The sequence below is a fragment of the Ahaetulla prasina genome, chromosome 5 (genome assembly GCF_028640845.1).
Source record: "Ahaetulla prasina isolate Xishuangbanna chromosome 5, ASM2864084v1, whole genome shotgun sequence".
In the NCBI taxonomy this organism is placed as follows: Eukaryota; Metazoa; Chordata; class Lepidosauria; order Squamata; family Colubridae; genus Ahaetulla; species Ahaetulla prasina.
Window position 1 is genome coordinate 109,287,183 of NC_080543.1, and position 21,004 is coordinate 109,308,186.

Below are 21,004 nucleotides of genomic sequence, written 5' to 3' on the forward strand. Positions count from 1 at the left end.
TAAATGCTGGGCCTGTTCTAACAGTTTTATGAAGGCAACATTCATTACAGTGATGTAATTAATTTAATGTATTCATATAGTAAGAATCCATTAAATATGTATTTTCTTATGTGACTGGAACAACAATTTTTCAGTCTTGAACTTGGTCATCTTCAGCACTGCATAATTGTTATAAATAAATTTTGTTTAGTAACAGAGATGGAATACTTGAGATCAAAACTGGGAATGGAAGAAAGAAAAAAATACCAGATTTCCAAAAAAAACCATCTTGGAGTACAAACTTTTAACCAACCCCAGCAAAGACGTGGCAACTTTCTGCAGGATCATTCTTCTTCACCACACGGATGGAGCAACTTTGGCGGTGAAACATGGCAATGCATTTCTTCTTATCATAGTTGATAGGTCTGAAAACTCTAAATAATTAAGACAGCTATTCAGGCCATGTTGCAAAAAGGATATTAAAATTACCAGTACATTAAAGAAATCATCCAAGACTCCAATGAACTAGCAAGGTAGACCGACTGTTGGTATTGAACTCTTATGGCGCTCAGATGCTCAGCAGAAGTGGCATTCAGCAGGTTCTGACCAGTTCTGGAGAACCGGCAGCAGAAATTTTGAGTAGTTTGGAGAACCAGTAAATACCACCTCTGACTGGCCCTGCCCCATCTATTCTCTGCCTCCTGAGTCCCAGCTGATCGGGAGGAAATGGGGATTTTGCAGTAACCTTCTCCTGGAGTGGAATGGGAATTGAGATTTTACAGTATCCTTCCCCTGCCACACCCACCAAGCCACGCCTACCAAGCCATGCCATGTCCACCAAGCCACACCGACAGAACCGGTAGTAAAAAAATTTGAATCCCACCACTGGTGCTCAGATTGAAGACTATAGGGGAACTGGTACTTCAAGAATGACATTCTCATTCTGGGACAGTATTGCCCTGGAATTAGATATGTCCTTATTATCATGCCCTTTAGATAAACGGCAAAGACAGTTCTCTTTCAGAAGGCATTTGGGTAACAGACAGCAATGCATAAACAATATTTAATAAAGTAAAGGTAAAGGTTCCCCTCGCACATACGTGCTAGTTGTTGCTGAATCTAGGGGGCGGTGCTCATCTCCGTTTCAAAGCTGAAGAGCCAGCGCTGTCCGAAGACGTCTCCATGGTCATGTGGCCGGCATGACTCAATGCCAAAGGCGCACAGAACGCTGTTAGCTTCCCACCAAAGATGGTCCCTATTTTTTTCTACTTGCATTTTTACGTGCTTTCGAAACTGCTAGGTTGGCAGAAGCTGAGACAAGTAACGGGAGCTCACCCCATTACACGGCAGCACTAGGGATTCAAACCGCTGAGCTGCCGACCTTTCAATCGACAAGCTCAACGTCCTAACCCCTGAGCCACCACGTCTCTTTAATAGTTTATCATATTTTCACATCAGGGGTGGGTTCTACTTACTTTTACTACCAGTTCGCATTGGGAGCAAATTCTGTGCATGCGCAGATCACCAAATGTGATGTCAGGGCGGGTGGGCGGAGCCTCCCACCGTTTTTACTACCAGTTCTCAAGAACCGGACAGAACCAGGAGCAGCCCACCACTGTTTCACATATGCTTTGTAAACAATTTAGAGTGATAGGAATAGGCAAGATGCAAATGTGAATAAATAATAAATACAAGCTAATAGGCTCCTGCAAACCACTATAAAACTTGTCACTACATACAATAAGTTAAAAGAACAATAACTGTTTAAATTTTTTGGTGTGAAAATAGTATACAACTTCTTGTAAAATTATTTTTATTTATTTGTTAAATTTATTTGCCACTTATCTCGATGACTCAAACTTTATGAATAATAAAATGCAGGTTTAATAAAAGTTAATTTGCGTTAATAAAATCTAAGGTTGCTTAGATCTTTACGAGAGGACAATATAATGATCTAAGCAACGTTAGAGGTTACTAACTTAAATTAACTTTTATTAAACCTGAATTTTATTATTCATAAAGTTTAAGTTATTGAGATAGGTGGCAAATACATTTAACAAATAAATAAATAATAATAATTTTGCAAGCATATATAAATGAGTTTGCAGGAATTCAGGACACAGGTTGGTCTAGAGCAGTGGTAATCAACCTGGTCCATACCGCCCACTAGTGGGCGTTCCAGCTTTCATGGTGGGCGGTAGAAGTTTTGTCTGATACTGAAGCACTTTCCTTTTTTTTAATTTCATTGATTTTTTAAAAAAATTTCATAGCATTATTTAAAAACATTTTCATTACGTTTTCATAAAATTCCCAGTGACAATTTAAATTTCTGAAAATATACTATTTGTATCACCTGCGCATAAGTTTAGTTCACGTTACATAAGTGAAGCTAAATGGCGCTATAGTGCGGCCGCAAACGAAAGAGCCTCGTCCCAGAATAGCTTGCGCATCTCCCCCCATACCACCCAGCTATAACAGACAAGCAGAGCTGGTAGCCAGCACCCACCCCCCCAAACCCAATCCACAATGCGTGAGAGGCATGCACAGACGATGATACACAGCACATTACTGTGGAACCGGTGGGCGGTTAGAAAATTTTACTACTAACAGAGTTACAAAAGTGGGCAGTAGGTGTAAAAAGGTTGACTACCCCTGATCTAGAGCCACGGCCCCCAACCTCTTTTGGGCACCAGGCACCAGTACCATGAAGAGGGGGTTTTCTGCGGACCGGAGGGGGTGTGGTTTTCCATGCTGCCTGCATCTCATGGATCAGGCTTTGCTTGTTTCCGCGGCCCAGTTGCTGGCATGCCACGGACCAGTGCCAATCCATGGACCAGGGTTTGGGGATGTTTGGTCTAGAGTCAACAACCCAAAAGATGATTTAAGTAGATCAATAGTTGCAGACACTTGAGAATCAAACAGGAAGATTTGGAGGAACTTTAGAACAAGAAGATCAGGGACAATATTCTCACCATTACAAACACAGCAAACACAGCAAATTGTTTGCAGTCAAATATGAACTTCCCCCAAAGGTTCCACATACAATCTATATACATGAAGGGAACTGCTTCATGTATTTGGCAAAGTAAATTCTATCCTATGAGCACCTTGACTAGATGTCATGACTGAATAAGTTTTTGTGCCAACCAGGATCTTGCATTATCAAGGATTTGGTATCCATTCTCATGGAAATATAGATATAGGTACATAGATATAGACATATAGACATAGATCAGAGCATATATCTATGTATATAGAGTTGAAAGTGCCACACAAAGCTGATGTCTTTTGAGTGAGGTGAATGGACATTTAAAATATAGCAACTTTGGAAGAAGTTTATAGTCATCTAAGTATTTAAACACAACAATTCAGCAAATCCAAGAGAGTTTAAGGCTTGAACTTACAGGCTGCAGCATATTAATTCTTTGGGTTTACATTCACATCTTTGGCAGTTGCTTGTTTTCCAAACAGCAGGAGCATGGTACCATTTTCCATTCTGGAAGCAGCCTGCAAGATGCAGAACACAAATAATGTAGAACTAATTCTGAATTTCTGTATAAGATGCCAGCAACTTTTCAATGAATTTGAGTAGACAATTTTTCATAAAGCGGCCAATCCTTTTCATGTTCTCTTATCGTAATCAGCACAGACGCAATTTGCTTCTAGAGTTTCCTTTATCACAAACTTTACAGGTACCCTGTGGAATTCTGGAAGCTCCAAATAGAATTTCCTACCACATGTTAAATTCACTCACATTGACTATAGATTTGATGGTCAAAGTAATATTATTACTGAGAGCCTTGATTTAACACCAAATAGATTCATTGATTGATTTTATTTATATACTTGCATGCTGCCCATTCCATTAGCACGTGGGATGGAGGGGCCGTAGCCTATTGCCCAGGGGGAATGAGTGGGAGCATGTCAGCTGAGGAGAAAAGTCAAAGGGGAATCACCCGAGGAGGAACGCTGGAGAAGAAGGAGGCACAGCCAAGGGTAGGAGACGAAAAGTCCCATTCCGTTCCATTATGGCTCAGAAAAGCTATTGTCTGTTAACTCAAAAACTGCTCAATAAAACGACAGATAACTTTAAATAGTGGGTAGATATTGGGGTGAAATCTTCCTTCCCTACCAGTTCAGAAGTGCACGCACAGAGAGTAAAAAACAGGTTACTTTGAGGTTGAAACCAGGAAGTAACTATGACCAGGTGGGTGGGTGGAACCTCACACTGCCATCACTATTGGTTCTCCGAACCACCCTCCGCCATCGCTACCAGTTCGACTGAACCAGTAGCATTTCACCCCTGGTAGATGTATATATATAGAATAACAGAGTAACAGAATTGGAAGGGACCTTGGACGTCTTTTGGGCCACTAAGGACAACACCTAGCTATAATTTAACTTATTAGTTTATTTCTTTAAATGAAAAATCTTAAATGTCTGATCATTTTAAGTAATGAAAAGTTCAGGAACAGGTAGTTCTCGACTTACAGCAGTTCATTTAGTGACTGTTCAAAGTTACAACAACACTGAAAAAAGTGACATGACCATTTTTTCACACTTATGACCATTGCAGCATCTCCATGGTCATGGGATCAAAATTCAGACTCTTGGCAACTGACTCATATTTATGACGGCTGCAGTGTCCAAGGGTCATGTGATCCCCTTTTGCGACCTTCTGACAAGCAAAGTCAATGGGGAAGCCAGATTCACTTAACAACCATGTTAAGTGATTTACTTAACAGCTGTGGCAAGAGACGTCATAAAATGGGGAAAAACTCACTTAACAAATGTCTCACTTAACAACAGAAATTTTGGGCTCAATTGTGGTCGTAGGCCGAGGACTACCTGTACTATATAGCCCTCTTTTAATCCTGCTTCTACTTTCTAGAACATCTTAAAACTGCATCTTTATTCCTGAATAGGGCATTTTTGCTATAAAAAGGAAGAAGAAGCCAACAGCTCGAACACCTCACAGATTTTCAAAAGGGACTATTGTAGGAAGAGTCGGAGGAGTTAACTGAACCAAGGAAAGACAGCTCCCAGAGAGCTCCTTAAAACATTATGCTTTATTGTTATTATAGTTCTGATCACTTGGGAAGGATCATTAAGATCCACTTCTATGAGTCTTCAGGTTGCAAAACACTTTTATCAGAATTTTAAACTGATTTCAAAAATACATACTTTTATGTAGGAATGCATTGGTATTTAGAAATAAGATTTAGTGATTTAATGTAGTAGGGCATTCCAATTACTGAGATTCTATTTTTTTTTATCTTACTCAACTGTAATACCTTGTTTCCCCCAAAATAAGACATCCCCTGATAATAAGCCTAATAAGGCTTTTGAGCGCAGGGCAATAAGGCCAAGCACTTATTTCAGGGTTCAAAAAAATATAAGACAGGGTCTTATTTTTGGGGAAACACGATAAGATATTGTATTACATTTGTATGTTATATTTTATTATTTGTACTGTGCCTAGTTATGGGGGCATCAAAAATATAGTTTACTTTTCACTAGGGATGGGTTAAACAAGTTCATTCTAGTGAAAACAATATTATACGCACATGTTGAAAAGAGCAGAGCTGCACTGAAATTGTGTGATACTATTTTCATCAAACTGAAATCAGATTTTTCCTTCCCTCTTTGGATGCTGCTTTATTATGCATTTTGAGAAAAACCAGTAGGAGGATCTGGATAACCACGATTACCACTACGTCAATTTTTCTTTTCTTTTCTTTTGAACACAAAACAAAATTCTTACCCTTTCTACCAACTGGTTTCACAGAACATTGAGCATCACATAAGTTTCTCAAAAGGGCAAGGATCAGAAGGAAAACCAGAATATGTCTCTGTAAAAAAAAGAAAAAGAAAAACACCAGCAGGAAAGCAATAAAAGGTAAAATTAGTGGGTAATTATGGTGTATATTAACGGAGGCACAACCTGTTGACCCAGTAGTTGCATTTGAACATTAGGTATTACACAATTCTTGCAAGAAAATGGAAATAAATTGAGAACCATTGGCCACAATCTTTCCCTTAGGATTTGGTTCCCTCCAGCCATAGCTGCACATGAGCCTGAGCTCAGGACCACCATTCTTCCCTTCTGGGTCTCCTCAGGGGTTGTCATAGAAGAACACAGATATTGTCTCTCTCCTTCCTTAGTGATTCTATCTATAGAACTGAACAAGGGAAGATAGTATGGTGGCTTCCTCAGAGAAAGCTGGTAAGTACTAGATACAAGGCAGGGGTGGTATTCACTTACCTTCGCTACTGGTTCACAATGCGCGGAGGTGAGCCACCTCCACACATGTGCAAGTCCTTCTGCATATGCACAGGGCATCAAAAACGGGACGTGACGACGTTCGAGTGGGTGGGCGGAGCCTCCCGCAGCCACCACTACTGGTTCGCCCAAACCGGATAGAACCAGCTGAGTACCACCATTGATACAAGGCCATTTCCAGTCCCCATTTCTTTCCAGCCTTAGTTTTGGTCCAGCACCCAAAACTCCCCACCCTGCATCTTTTCCTCCTTACCAGACATTCACCCTGTCTGGATCCTCCTGCCTTCCCCTCTCTAGCACTCCTTATAAGTTGTCTATCCTTCTATTGGGACAAAATCCAGCTCTAGGTTTACTGTATCTAGTTGGTGGAGGAGGAAAATCTTCCATCCCATCTTTAGGAACTATTTGTGGGCATCCTACAATACCTCAAACATTTAAAACTATTATTTCAATTAGTTTAATTTTGAATATGATTCTTATTTTATTTTGTGTTATTTGCTTTATCTCTATTTAGTTTTTGGATGTGTTCCAGGAATCAGACCAGCTGTCAGCCTGAAAAGGGCTAAGCATTACCAAGCTAAAAAGATGAAAGTCCAGAATATCATAAACAAATCTTTTTGCATTACTTCCAATTAAATATTCTCCAATCAGGCTATTCGTGAGATAGGAGCAGAAACAAAAGAATCCTCTAGGCACTCACCATAATGGAATCATCTACTTTTCATAGGCCGCTCTGAGAATTTGCAGGCACTGTTCTGCAAATTTATAGGTGGATGCAAATGTATGCATTATGTACGTACTGCCATGTGAGCAGAGTTTGACAACTGACAAATTTGCTAACTTGTCTTAGTCACCACTCAGGAGAGGCTTTTGACATAATTTCTGGAACTAAACGTTTGGCCAATTGATTATGAGAATTGATCACTGGTGTTCCCTTATGAAATCCAGATTACTGCCACAGTCATTCTACTTTGAGCCAAATGGGGGGGGTGGTGGTCTGTATGCCAGCAATCCATCAAAGCATTATGTACAAAAGGACACATGTGACAATGTGTTTTGTTCCACTGACCTTCTACAAGGTAAAATAGGTCATGGGGAATGAATGCCAAATGATCCCAGGCAGAGCCTTCATTGTTTCATGTGCAATTCAGTTTTGGGGGTAAATAGTCACCACAGTAAAGGGTTTTGTTTCTAGATCACTGATTCCAAAGCTCATCAATTAAAAGCAGACTGGATTCAGCGGTGGTTGCCTGGAACATTACCCTCCTACCCTGTTTGGTGAACTCTCCAAGTCCATCTGGTAAACTAGCCTGTGAACTAGAAAGGTTTTTGCTCCAACTCCCTACGTTCTGAATATTGTTGGCCAACTCTTTGGATAATTTCTCACCAAATATCAGAGAACCACTTAAATTCATAATTGATCACAGATTTTTTTTAAAAAAATCAACAACATTAAAGTAGCAGACTTTCAGAGCGGTATTCAATCTAATCAGAGAACCATTTCTTCTTGATCAGATTCGTATCTGGCTCAAACACTGAGAAATCATTTTGTTTCTCGTATTAATATTAGATATCCAGAGTATCATTAAGCCAGATATAATTTTGGAAAACCTATTGCCATAGTGAGCATGATGTTCAAAATCACAAAAAACAATTAGCGTTCCAGCTATCCTTCTATGCAGTGGGATCCTTCTGCAAGCTGCTATCAGGCATGGGAATCCTTATGCTTTTGTTGAATGAGTTTAGTCATTCTGTCCTCAGGGCTGTGTTAAATAATGCTCAGGAGTGCAGGGATTCCATCATAATCATGGGTTTGTCCTAAATAATCTTGAGCCCAACAAATAAAGACTGTGTTGGACCTGCCACAACTTCAACTTCTAAATGAAAATTATTCTTGGCTCCATTTGTTGAGAAAGGTACAGTTTATTCGAGATTTATTTATTTTTTATTTATTTATTTTATTTTGTCACAACAATATATGTAGGTATCATACAAAAAGATTATATAGTATATAAACACATATATGAGTAAATATAAGGAGGTATAAGCATATATATATATATATATATATATATATATATATATATATATATATATATATATATATATATATATATATATATATATATATATGTCTTTGGTTGTTCGGGTTTTCTCCCGTGTAAAATTGGAAGTGTCTTGGCGACGTTTCGACAAAGTCTCATTTGTCATCTTCAGGCTTCAGCTTCGTGCTTCTGGGAGCAATGTGTGATCGCAGCTGTTTCTTCCTTTTAACTGCTAGTGGGGGTTTGAACTGATTGGGTGGGAGCTTGGCTGTGCTCTGATTGGATGGGGGTTTTTCTGTGCTCTGATTGGCTGGGGTGTGTCCTGTGTTGGTGGGGGCTTGGTTGTGCTCAGTCTGGTCTGTGCTGCAGGGGGATTTGAGCTGGTGAGCTGCATAGCTGTTGTTTGGCTTTGTGGTCGTGCTACATCTTCATAGTGGGTCTGCTGCATGAATGGATTGGAGGGGTTTGAAATGGCTAATGTTGCAGCTGCGGTCTGGCTTCTGGTCCTTGGTCGTGCTTCATGATCAGTGTGGGTTTGGGTCTGCTTTCTGGGTGGATGTGCGGTGGTGACATCCTGTGTGGACCTTGGGGGTGTGGGGCTGGTGTCATTCCTCGTGTTAGGGACTCGTTTGTCAATAAGGCGGGTTTCAAATGGCTGGTAGGCGGAGGTGTCATCTCGTTTGTTCATGCTGTGTGGGCGTTTTTCTATCTCAATGGCTTCTCTGATTATTCTGTTGTTAAAGTGTTCAGTTTTGGCGATAGTTCTGGTCTTTTTAAAGTCAATATCATGTCCTGTGACTTTAAAGTGTTGGACCAGGGAAGAAGTTGGTTCCTCTTTTTTGAATGAATTCTTGTGTTCTTCAGTGCGTGCACTTATTCTTCTGTTGGTTTGTCCAATGTATGTGGTGGGGCAGGCGGTGCATGGGATTTCATATACTCCTTGATTTTCTAACTCAATTTTGTCTTTGGGGTTTCTTAGGATGGTGGATACTTTTCTGTTTGTGCAGAATGCTGTCTTGATGTTGTGTTTGTGGAGGATCACACACAAACCGCTATCTGCACACACAAACCGCTATCTGCACGCACTCTCACACCACCACCCAGCACAGATCAACTCCGTAGCCAAGACACTCATCTCCAGAACAAAATGCTTAGCTGATGAACAACACCTAAAACCCGAACTAGACACTCTCACTAACGTACTAACATCCAATGGATTCCAGAGAAATAAGATTACCAAACTAATCCAAAAAGAACCCCCCACTAAAATCCAAGACAGAGAACAAGAAAACGGCACAGCCCTCCTCCCATATATAAAAGGCACCACAGACAGAATCAGCAAGATCCTCCACAAACACAACATCAAGACAGCATTCTGCACAAACAGAAAAGTATCCACCATCCTAAGAAACCCCAAAGACAAAATTGAGTTAGAAAATCAAGGAGTATATGAAATCCCATGCACCGCCTGCCCCACCACATACATTGGACAAACCAACAGAAGAATAAGTGCACGCATTGAAGAACACAAGAACTCATTCAAAAAAGAGGAACCAACTTCTTCCCTGGTCCAACACTTTAAAGTCACAGGACATGATATTGACTTTAAAAGACCAGAACTATCGCCAAAACTGAACACTTTAACAACAGAATAATCAGAGAAGCCATTGAGATAGAAAACGCCCACACAGCATGAACAAACGAGATGACACCTCCGCCTACCAGCCATTTGGAAACCGCCTTATTGACAAACGAGTCCCTAACACGAGGAATGACACCAGACCCACACTCAAGGTCCACACAGGATGTCACCACCGCACATCCACCCAGAAAGCAGACCCAAACCCACACTGATCATGAAGCACGACCAAGGACCAGAAGCCAGACCGCAGCTGCAACATTAGCCATTTCAAACCCCTCCAATCCATTCATGCAGCAGACCCACTATGAAGATGTAGCACGACCACAAAGCCAAACAACAGCTATGCAGCTCACCAGCTCAAATCCCCCTGCAGCACAGACCAGACTGAGCACAACCAAGCCCCCACCAACACAGGACACACCCCCAGCCAACCAGAGCACAGAAAAACCCCCATCCAATCAGAGCACAGCCAAGCTCCCACCCAATCAGTTCAAACCCCCACTAGCAGTTAAAAGGAAGAAACAGCTGCGATCACACATTGCTCCCAGAAGCACGAAGCTGAAGCCTGAAGATGACGAATGAGACTTCGTCGAAACGTCGCCAAGACACTTCCAATTTTACACGGGAGAAAACCCGAACAACCAAAGACCTATATACAAACACCCGTGAAAACCTCAGAAAACATATATATATATATGAATATATATATATATATGAAGAAGAAAAGAAAAAAGAAAAAAGAAAAAAAAGAGATCAAGTATGTTGCAGTAGTGCAAAGCCAGAACTGAAAAATACACACCAAAATTACTAAATTCTACTTATTTCTTTAATTAACGGTCTCTCATTTCCCACCCCAGCATAACCAATCAGGTTCAGGCAAGATGTTTTCCTAATGGTCAGTCCAAGTGTAGTCCATGAAGTGGCCCCTTTCCTTCACCCAGCTGAGTGACCTTAAGGCAGCATCTCGAGGAGATAAAGCATCTACTTTTGTTTCCTGAAGCATCGCCCATTCATTTTCCCTCTGCCACCGCATAGCAGCGAAGCACAAGCAAACATAAGGTGCAAGCAAAAATAAGGTGGCAGCTGATAGGTGCCGTATACTTTTGTCTGAGAACAGTTAAATGGCAATGAAGGATATTCCTCTTAGTTACTTGCCTTTGCCAGATTACTTCCTGCTTCAGATGAGTTTGAGTCAGTAGTGGATTTCACTTACCTTCGCTACCGGTTCGGAACTGTGAGCACGCACAGTTTTGCTCTTTGCTCTTGCGCATGGGGTGCTACTGTGCAAAACCTTCTGCACATGCACAGAGCGTCTGTGATGACATTGAGGTGGGTGGGGAGAGCCTCCCACCGCCGCCGCTACTGAATCACCCGAACTGGGGCGAACTGGTAGAAACCCACAACTGGTTTGAGTGCCATACAGAACCTCCATGGAAAGAACGGAAGGATCACCTCAGGTATCTTATGGATCTGAATATTTTCCAGCAGGCATTTAGGGGTTCCCTTGATATCTTATGGGCAGTTTCATTGAATGCCTGACTAGCTATTGGCAACAGGAGGGGACTGAAACACTTGATAAGATTACTTCTGAATGGTCTTTCTCTTTTACTTGATTGTGGGTGACTATCTGATTAGTGAGGAGTCTAGGACAACTGACGGATAAAGTCAATTCCTGAATATATGAGCAGCCGGCAAAGGAGATGAGGCAACATAGAACTATCTGCTGCTTTTGTATTACTGTTGCACTGGCAAACTAACATGGGGTGACTTACTTTAATTTAGCTCACATCTGGAGCATAACCTTGTAGGAATGGAATGTTCAAGTTTTCCTTTAGTAGCCAACTGCAAGATAAGAACTTTCTCAGGCTGAATAACAAAAGGCTTTCTTTTTCAATTGTGCATGTTAAGAAATTTCAACTTGGCTGAAATTGTATCTATTCACAACAGATTCTATGGGACTCATGATGTCTTTTCCCCATGCTAACATTTTACTTTGGATACTTTTAATACAATGTGCTTTTCAATTCTTATGTTGACATATTATTGGATGTTTAATTTTTCATGATGTAACTGGGCAAATTATTTTTCCTAAGCCAACCAACTTTTACTTTGTTGTGCAAACTATAAAAAGAAATGAGAGTCTATGTTCCAGTCTCTCTCCCTCTCTCCTTCCCTCCCTCCCTCCCTCTCTCTCTTGTAAAACCAGAATCCTTTTTATCTTGGAAAGTTCCAAATAAATTGTAAATTAAATGGTCTTATCTCAGTATTTAATGGGGGTCCAGCATATCATTTGGCCATCAAAAAGCACCTCCCTTTTTAAGATCCTATAGTCTCGTAATGGCGAACCTATGTATACGTGTCAGAGATGGCACGCAGCACCCTCTCTGTGGGCACAAGAGCCATCGCCCCAGTTCAGCTCCACCATGCATGCGCATGCACCTCCACCTCCTGCAGGCCAGCTTGTCTTCAGGTCTCTGTTGCGCATGCACAGGAGCTGGAATGCGTGGGAGGGGGGTGCATGCACATGTGTGTGGGGTGAGATGCATGCGAGGGGCTGCATGTGTATTGCATTTTGGGGATTTAGGTGTGCGCACACGCATAAGTGCACATTTGTATGTGCTTTGGATACTTGGTTCGGAAAAGGTTAGCCATCACTGCTATAGACTTTTTTCCCCTCCAGTAAACCAGGCGTGGGCGTGGCCAGCGCATGACACATCTGGGCCACAGTCCACGAGTTTGACAGCCCTGGTCTAGTTTAATGAAAAGAAGGACTAGGGGTGACATAATAGCAGTGTTCCAATATCTAAATAATATCTATCTCCTGAAGGCTGAAAAAGAAGCAACAGGTAGAAACTAATCAAGGAGATCAAACTTAGAGCTAAGGAGAAATTTCCTATACAGTGAGAACAAAGAGGCAGTGGAACAGCTTGTCCTCAGAAGTGGTGGGTGCTCCATTACTGGAGGCTTTTAAGAAGACTCTGTACAGCCCCTTGTCTGAAATGGAATAGGATCTCCTGCTTGAGCAAGGGGTCAGACTAGAAGACCTCCTAGGTCCCTTCCAACTCTGTTATTCTGTTATTGCAATATAGCGTATTGTGTGAAACAGATCTCTCAATTTTTAAAGATCTGGTCAGGAAAATTATTAGACTTCCTAACTGATAGCAATATACCTAAAGTTCTGTTCAGAGATGACAATGGACTTTCTTTGTTTTTCTTTAAAGATGTTTCACTTCCCATCCAAGAAGCATTACTCAGGTCGCCCTAAAGACATGGACAAACCTCCAAAAGAATGCAAACAACCAGCTGTCTGCAAGGAATATAAATCCTTCCATTCCCCACCATCCAGTCAGAGCTGAAGAAGAAAAAAAAACGAGAACATCCACAGTTGCCTGTTGAAAAAAAGCCCCTTTGGGTTCACCCCTATTAATCACTCCTCTTCTTTAAATTATAACATGATTATTCTGTTGTTACCGCCCGACAACCTCCAACTGGGACTTTGTAGCCTCGAGAGCTGTATGCAACAAAATTTCATTTTAATGTATGCTCGTGTACACTCAGTGACAATGAAGTTTCCTATCCTATGCTACCCTGTCCTAATCCCAGTCTATCCTATCCTACCCTACCCTATCCTATCCTATCCCAATATATTTTATTTTATCCCAGTCCCACTCTATCCTATCCTATCCTATCCCAATATATTTTATTTTATCCCAGTCCCACTCTATCCTATCCTATCCTATCCTATCCTATCCTATCCTATCCAAATCTATTTTATTTTATCTCAGTCCTATCCTATCCTATCCTATCCTATCCTATCCTATCCTATCCTATCCTATCCTATCCTATCCTATCCTATCCTATCCTAATCTATTTTATTTTATCCCCACCCCACCCCATCCCATCCTATCCAAATCTATTTTATTTTATCCCTATCCTATCCTATCCTATCCTATCCTATCCTATCCTATCCTAATCTATTTTATTTTATCCCCACCCCACCCCATCCCATCCCATCCCATCCCATCCCATCCTATCCAAATCTATTTTATTTTATCCCTATCCTATCCTATCCTATCCTATCCTATCCTATCCTAATCTATTTTATTTTATCCCCACCCCACCCCATCCCATCCCATCCCATCCTATCCAAATCTATTTTATTTTATCCCTATCCTATCCTATCCCATCCTATCCCGGGCTCTTTTCCTCGTCCGTCGCCCTTCCGCCAGTCCTGAAGCTCTGGCGGAAGCGACTCCAGCCGAAAGTCACTTGACGGGGTGTCGGGGCAGCCCACTTTAGGGCGCTTCCGAGGCGCGGGTCACGTGGGCAGCGTCAGCTGACGGACGCCATTGCCGCGGCTTTTGAGAGAGAGAGAGAGAGGGTGGAGGGTGGTGGTGTAGCGGGGAGAGAGAGAGAGAGAGCGAGCGCGGGCGCTTCTTCTGCCGGGGCGGCGATGTCTTCTCCCACCTCGTCCTCCTCCGCCTCGGATGACACGGAGGCTTCCTCCGGAGCCACGAAGGAGGCGGCGGCGGCTGTGGCGCTGCTGCTATGGGAGCGCGCCTGGTCCCTGGAGGAGATTCGCTCCAGGAGCCAGACCTGGTCCCTGGCGGCCGACGCGGGGGTAAGGACAGGCGGCGGCGGCTTGGGCTTGCGGTGGGGTCGGATGGGGGAGCCCCGAATCGAGGTCCAGGCTATGGGCGCCTGCAGGGAAGAGGGTCGAGCGTTCCGATTTCCCCGGGCAGCTTCCTTTCACCGACTTAGACTTAGAAAGGAGGGAGCCCTACTTCCCCCTTCGGGAGCCGTTCAGCTGGGCTGCCGGTCGCTCCGTTCAATCAATCGATCGATCGATCGATCAGAATACAGGGACCTTCGAGGTCGTCTAGTCCAACCCCCTGCTCAAGCAAGAGACCCTTTCATAACCATGCCTAAACTGAAATGAAACGTGACATCGATTCATAAACGAAATGAAACAACTCGCAAGCTGAAATAAATAAGTAGAATAGAATAGAATAGAATTTTATTGGCCAAGTGTGATTGGACACACAAGGAATTTGTCTTGGTGCATATGCTCTCAGTGTACATAAAAGAAAAGATACCTTCATCAAGGTACAACATTTACAACACAATTGATGGTCAATATATCAATATAAATCATAAGGATTGTAAGCAACAAGTTATAATGTTATAACATTAAAATTAATGTTAATGACATTAAAATTCAATAAATCACCTAAGGAGCTCTTTACTGAGTTTCAGATTAATAAAAGGTTATGTCAAACAAGGCGGTTTTGCTAAACACCTAACGTATAGCATATGAAGTATATATCCAATATTGTTTTTCTTTTTAAAGTTTTGGTTTTGTAAAAATTCTTTTTTAAAAAACCCCCTTCATGGGCCCCCTTTGAGCTCCATGGGCCCTGGAACAATGTACTGGCTGCACCCCACTCTCCTCAGGCCTGGCTGTACAGATAATCCTCAATTTACAGCCGCGATTGAGCCCAGTGTTTAGGTTGCTAAGTGAGAAATTTGCTAAGTGACCCTTTTGCCCCATTTTACCACCTTTCTTGCAACGCAAATCAATCGCTGCAGGCATTAAATTAGGAACACGCTTGTTAAGGGAATTTGGCTTCCCCATTGACTTTGCTTGTCAGAATTTAGGTCGCAAAAGGGGATCCCATGACTCTGGGATACTGCGACTGTCATAAATGTGAACCAGTTATCAAGCGCCTGAATATAAATCACGTGACCATGGGGATGATGCAATGGTTATAAGTGTGAAAAATGGTCATAAGTCACTTTTTTTCAGTGACTTTGAATGGTCACTAAGTGAACTGTTGTAAGTCGAGAACTACCTGTACAATTTGAGAAAAGTGGCTGCCCAGCCTCTTCTTAAAAAACCTCCAGTGATGAAGCACCTACAACTTCTGAAGGCAAGCTGTTGCACTGGTAAATTTTTCTCACTGTTGTTATTATTATTATTATTTATTGGATTTTTATACCGCCCTTCTCCCGAAGGACTCAGGGCGGTTTACAGCCAAGATAAAACCACAATTGTATACAAATAAAACAATAAATTTAAAAACTTATTAAACATATGGCCGAATTAAAACATTTAAAATCATAACAACCCCATAAAATATAAAATTTATATCAAATATTAAAACTATTAAAAATCCTATGCCAGTCCTGCGCGAATAAACAAATAGGTCTTCAGCTCGCGACGGAAGGTCCGAAGGTCCGGCAGTTGACAAAGTCCAGGGGGAAGTTCATTCCAGAGGGTGGGAGCCCCCACAGAGAAGGCCCTTCCCCTGGGGGCCGCCAGCCGACATTGCTTGGCAGACGGCACCCTGAGAAGTCCCTCTCTGTGCGAGCGTACAGGTCGGTGGGAGGCATTCGGTAGCAGTAGGCGGTCCCGTAAGTACCCTGGCCCTAAGCCGTTTAGAAACGTTAAGAAACGTTAGGACGTTTCTCCTTCTCTCCTTGATTAGTTTTCATCCATTGTCTCTTTAGGCCCCTTTATTAGTCCTTGATTCGCCTCTTCATTTTATGTTATAACTTTCTGGAAATGCATCCAAAGGCTTCTTAAATTAAAAAAAAATAGGTTTAATACTCCATATCTTATCAAATTTAACATGGCAGTGCTTTTACAGTCTCTCTCCCTCACCCTCCTCTCCCTCTCCTTCCCTTCACAATGTGATTTAAATTATGTACACATTTTTGGCAGCTTTTGCAGTTTCTGCAAGAATTCTCCCAGCAAACAATCTCCAGGACCCATGAAATAAAGAAGCAGATGGACAGACTGATTCATGAAACTAAAAGTATAGATTGTCGCCTGCATAATGTCTTCAATGGTTTCCTCATGCTTTCAAATATGCAGTTCATTGAAAATGTGAGTATGTTGCTTTTATATATTGTGTTATGAATAGAGAAAGATTAATGTCCGAGTTTCCTACTACTTACTTGGGCCTGGGTCACAACAATAAGCTAACAAGGAGTTTGTCAACATGAGCTTCACTTAGTGCAGAAGTGTCAAACTGGCGGCCTGCGGGACAGATGCATCATGCGCAGGTCACGCCCAGCCCAGCTCCGCAAATGGGGAAAGCGTCACAAAACGTCACGTGACGGCAACATGACGTGGCGAGCTTGACACCCGTGCCTTAGTAGCTTAGGATCTCATAGTAAGAGCCAGGGATAACACATCTGATCTAATGCGTGTCATAGGATGTTGTTGTTACTTGCGAAGTCATGTCTGACCCATCACGACCCATGGACAATGTTCCTCCAGGACTTCCGGTCCTTTACTATCCTCTGGAGTCCATTTAAGCTCACGCCTACTGCTTCAGTGACTCCATCCAGCCACCTCGTTCTCTGTCGCCCCCTTCTTCTTTGGCCCTCAATCATTCCCAGCATTAGGTTCTTCTCCAGTGACTCCTTCCTTCTCATTAGGTGGCCAAAATATTTGAGTTTCATCTTCAGGATCTGGCCTTCTAAAGAGCAGTCAGGGTTGATCTCCTCTAGAACTGAACGGTTTGATGGCCTTGCAGTCCAAGGGACTCGCAAGAGTCTTCTCCAGCACCATAGTTCAAAGGCCTCAATTCTTTGGAGTTCAGCCTTTTTATGGTCCAACTTTCACAGCCATACATTGCAACTGGGAAAGCCATACTATACGCACTTTTGTTGGCAGGGTGATGTCTCTGCTTTCTGCTTTTTTCCTAAGATAGGGGCTGATAAAAGTTTGACTTGTTCCACTGTCCATTACTGATTTCAGGTATGATCAAGGTGAGTTGGTGTTTTAGGGAAAGAGTTTACCCCACATTTATTAGTTGTATCTAGTTAGTGAACAGGTTATAACCATTAACATGGAGAGTGAGACAAAGGGGTAATCTTTGGTCACCTTCCAGTGGCAGGTTGGACCTCCCAACAATCGTTCTCTGATCTGGCCAGACCTGGGCTAGGTTTCCTCAAAACTGAAAGACGTCACTTTCCTCCTACTTCTCTGGCACATGAATAGTATGTGTAATTGATATTAAGTATTAATTGAAATGTTTGTTTATAAACACTTGATGAGGTGATGAACTTGTATCCAAATCTTCATTTGAATTACTTTGTTTATATTTATAGAGAGTTTATGATGATGAAATGGATGAACTTGTATCCAAAACTGAAGGAGGAGACAAATTAGAACAGGCAAGTTTAATACATAAAAATAATGTCCTTTTGGGTAAAATCCAATCTGTTTAAAATACTGTAAGGGAATAATGGAAAGGATATGAACAAGCAAAATTACACACATTAATCAGAATGTTGCCCTTCATTGTTGTGAATGTAACCAATATTTATAAATAATATAAATAATATAAATAATATAAAAATATAATATAAAAGCCAGCTGACCTGGCATCCAAATGGGGAAGTTCCACATTGGAGGTGGCTGCTGGGTTGTTGGCAGGCGCCACTTCCCACCTTGTTTTCTACCTGTCCATCTTTCTTTTTTGATCATCATCATATAGTTGTGTTTCTTGTTGTGTTCTCTTTCATTGTTTATTTTATTGTTCTGTATCTTACTTCCCTTCACCCTCTTTTCATTTCTTCCTTTTTATTGTTGCAAGCTGCCTAGAGTAGCAGTGAGATAGGCAGCAAATACATTTAACAAATAATAATAACATCATCAAATATCCACATCTGCCTAGCCCAGGGGTCTGCAAACTTGGCTCTTTTAAGACTCGTGGACTTCAACTCCCAGAGTTCCTCACAAGTTTGCAGACCCCTGGCCTAGCCCGAGTCCTCAGGAAGGACTTGATAGGTGGACAGAATTGCCAAATCCAATCTGGCTGACTGTTTGACAAACCATAATTTGCCAGGCAGGCTGTGGTGTATGTGCTGAGTCATGCACAGAGCGAGGTTACCAGAAATCCTCTCTCTGCTGGAGATTGAAAAATGGTTGTTTTAATCTGTGGGCAAACCACCAAAGAAGTCACTGGACCAAAGCTGGGAAAAAGTGACTTCAGTCCCCACAATGTCTGCTTTGTTTGAAGAGTTTCTGTTTTAACAAAAATAGGCTAATTGCAAACCTAATTGCACTAGGATTCGCCTTTGTTTCTGTGTTGTACTGAAATCTAAATTTTCTCTCTACAAATTCAGGAATTATTTAAACTCCCAACATTTTGCACATTGTGATGTGCCCAAAGACGCACCCTTTTATTCTGTAGAATATTCTTGCTCTGTAATGTTTTGTACTCTTAGCTTGTGATCTGTAATATTCCAGGCAGAGCACGCACTGCTATTTTGTGGTTTACTCGCATCATTGAGTAGATTTTTTTCAGTATTTTTCTTCTGTTTATTTAAGTTACCAGTAATCTGAACAGTTTTGCAAGTTGTCCTCTCCTCCGCTGGATGTTTGTGTTTTTTTAATTTAAAATTGAAAATAGATTTTATATTTTACATTTACTTTTAATATTTTTTTTAATTTATGAGATTGGTTTGTCTACCAAGGAAAGGAGAAAGGAGTGAATGCTCTGGTTGCATTTCTTTATGGTATACAGCCAGAACGTGGCATTTTCTTGTTTTATATTTTGACCTTTTAATAATCAGAAAAAATAGTATGTGTCCTATCTCTTCCTATTATTCCTCTCTTGGGAATAGGAAAGAGAGGCCTGGTGAGGTGCTCTCTGGAAAGCATGTAATGGTATAAGAGTTACTAAACTGTCTTAAAATAGGAGGCCTTATCAAAGTATGCAAATCCCGAGAGCACCTAGGAGGAGAGAGAGATTTGCCTATGGGCTCAATCTTTCACTACATCTTTGTAGAGATAGCATTAATTAAATACTATTTAAGTGGATATTGCTTTTTAGAAGAGAGGCTACACTTTTATTTCCAGCTTCTAAATTTGATGGGATAGCTACTTCTTAGGGGATGAAACTATTTGGTTTTTGGGGATGGCAAACTTTAGGTGGTGGGCTGAGGAAGACACAGGAATCAGAGGATGGGTCATTCACAAGGATAATGGCAGTAGCTTACTACCGGTTCACGGGTTTCGCATACGCGCTGTGCGCACGCATGCAGAGTGCGTACCACGCACCAAATGTGAGGTGCGCATGTGCAGTGCATGCCAAAAGGAGGCATGGGATAAGTAGAACAGCACGCGGGGGCGGGGTGTGTGTGATAAGCTGTGGCACCTGATCTTTTTTTTACTTTTAAAAGCATTTTTTACAACCTATTAAGCCTTTCAGAGATGTGCTCAAGCGCATTCTTTAGCTTGTCAAGGATGGTCTTGTCAGATTATCTATAGATTGATTTCACTGAAAAGAATGATTGACAACAGTATGTTGTCAACAGGCCTCTGAACGGCATAGTGCAACATCATTCTAAAGCTTTTGTAAAAGATACAGACGACAGAAGCACAAAACTATAGGAGTTCTCTATTGCTTGGCAGACACACTGAGAACTATTATTGCCTCTCCTGTGTAAAATTCAATTTTACTGTTTTCTTTGGTTTTAGCCAGAGTTTTGATGAGATTATAGAAAAATATAACGGGATACCATACTTGAAACCTAAGTCTCATTCCTTCTTTCACATTCTGACTAATGTTATAACTTGTTCTATATTAGCATTGTTGATTGTATTTTGAATATGATCTCTAACAAGACCCTCCCTCATTCCCATAAAGGTAAAAGGAGGTGGGGGGGGAAACAGCTACAGACATGCAAGGTTCTGGTACTATAACCTTATAATAAGAGTAAAATTAATATACATGACTTTGGTTTCCTTGTCTGGCCTACCTTGAACAATACACGTACTACCACAACTGGGACCAAAATTTCTGTTGTTAAGCAAGACAGTTAAGTGAATTTTGCCCCATTTTACAACCTTCCTACGGTTGTTAAATGAATCACTGCCAGTGTTTAAGTTAGTAACATGATTGTTAAGTGAATCTGGCTTCTCCATTGCTTGCCAGAAGGTCACACAAGGTGATCACATGACCCAGGGACACTGCAACAGACATAGATACGTGCCAGTTGCCAGCATTCGAATTTTGATCATGTGACTCTTGGGAT

At 41.6% G+C, this 21,004-nt stretch overlaps 2 protein-coding genes across 13 annotated transcripts in view; one reads left to right on the forward strand and one right to left on the reverse strand.

Moving 5' to 3' along the window:
- Window positions 1–218: 218 nt before the first annotated feature.
- MSMB (microseminoprotein beta) lies at window positions 219–7,677 on the reverse strand. The gene is made up of 4 exons (XM_058186259.1): window positions 7,525–7,677; window positions 5,744–5,831; window positions 3,384–3,486; window positions 219–413 (listed from the first exon to the last, which is right to left on the reverse strand). The coding sequence occupies exons 1-4, from the start codon at window positions 7,675–7,677 to the stop codon at window positions 284–286; spliced, it is 474 nt and encodes a 157-aa protein (XP_058042242.1). The 3' UTR covers window positions 219–283.
- A 6,618-nt stretch (window positions 7,678–14,295) lies between these two features.
- The window catches only part of LOC131199550 (WASH complex subunit 2A-like), a 47,699-nt gene continuing 40,990 nt past the window's right edge, over window positions 14,296–21,004 (forward strand). For all 12 annotated transcript variants that reach the window (XM_058185423.1, XM_058185431.1, XM_058185424.1 and 9 more), the window contains exons 1-3: window positions 14,296–14,570; window positions 16,674–16,838; window positions 18,071–18,136. In XM_058185423.1, the coding sequence (XP_058041406.1) occupies window positions 14,403–14,570; window positions 16,674–16,838; window positions 18,071–18,136 (399 nt within the window). In that variant the 5' untranslated portion in view covers window positions 14,296–14,402. The remainder of the gene's footprint in view (window positions 14,571–16,673; window positions 16,839–18,070; window positions 18,137–21,004) is intronic.

What these genes read in the sequence shown, in the direction of transcription:
- MSMB (XM_058186259.1), bottom strand. Translation starts at nt 7,677, where the DNA reads ATGAATTTAAGTGGTTCTCTGATATTTGGTGAGAAATTATCCAAAGAG. An exon ending in GAAACCAGTTGGTAGAAAGG is followed by an intron (nt 3,487 to 5,743) that starts GTAAGAATTTTG and finishes TGCATCTTGCAG; the next exon opens with GCTGCTTCCAGAATGGAAAA. An exon ending in GAATTAATATGCTGCAGCCT is followed by an intron (nt 414 to 3,383) that starts GTAAGTTCAAGC and finishes TTAATTATTTAG; the next exon opens with AGTTTTCAGACCTATCAACT.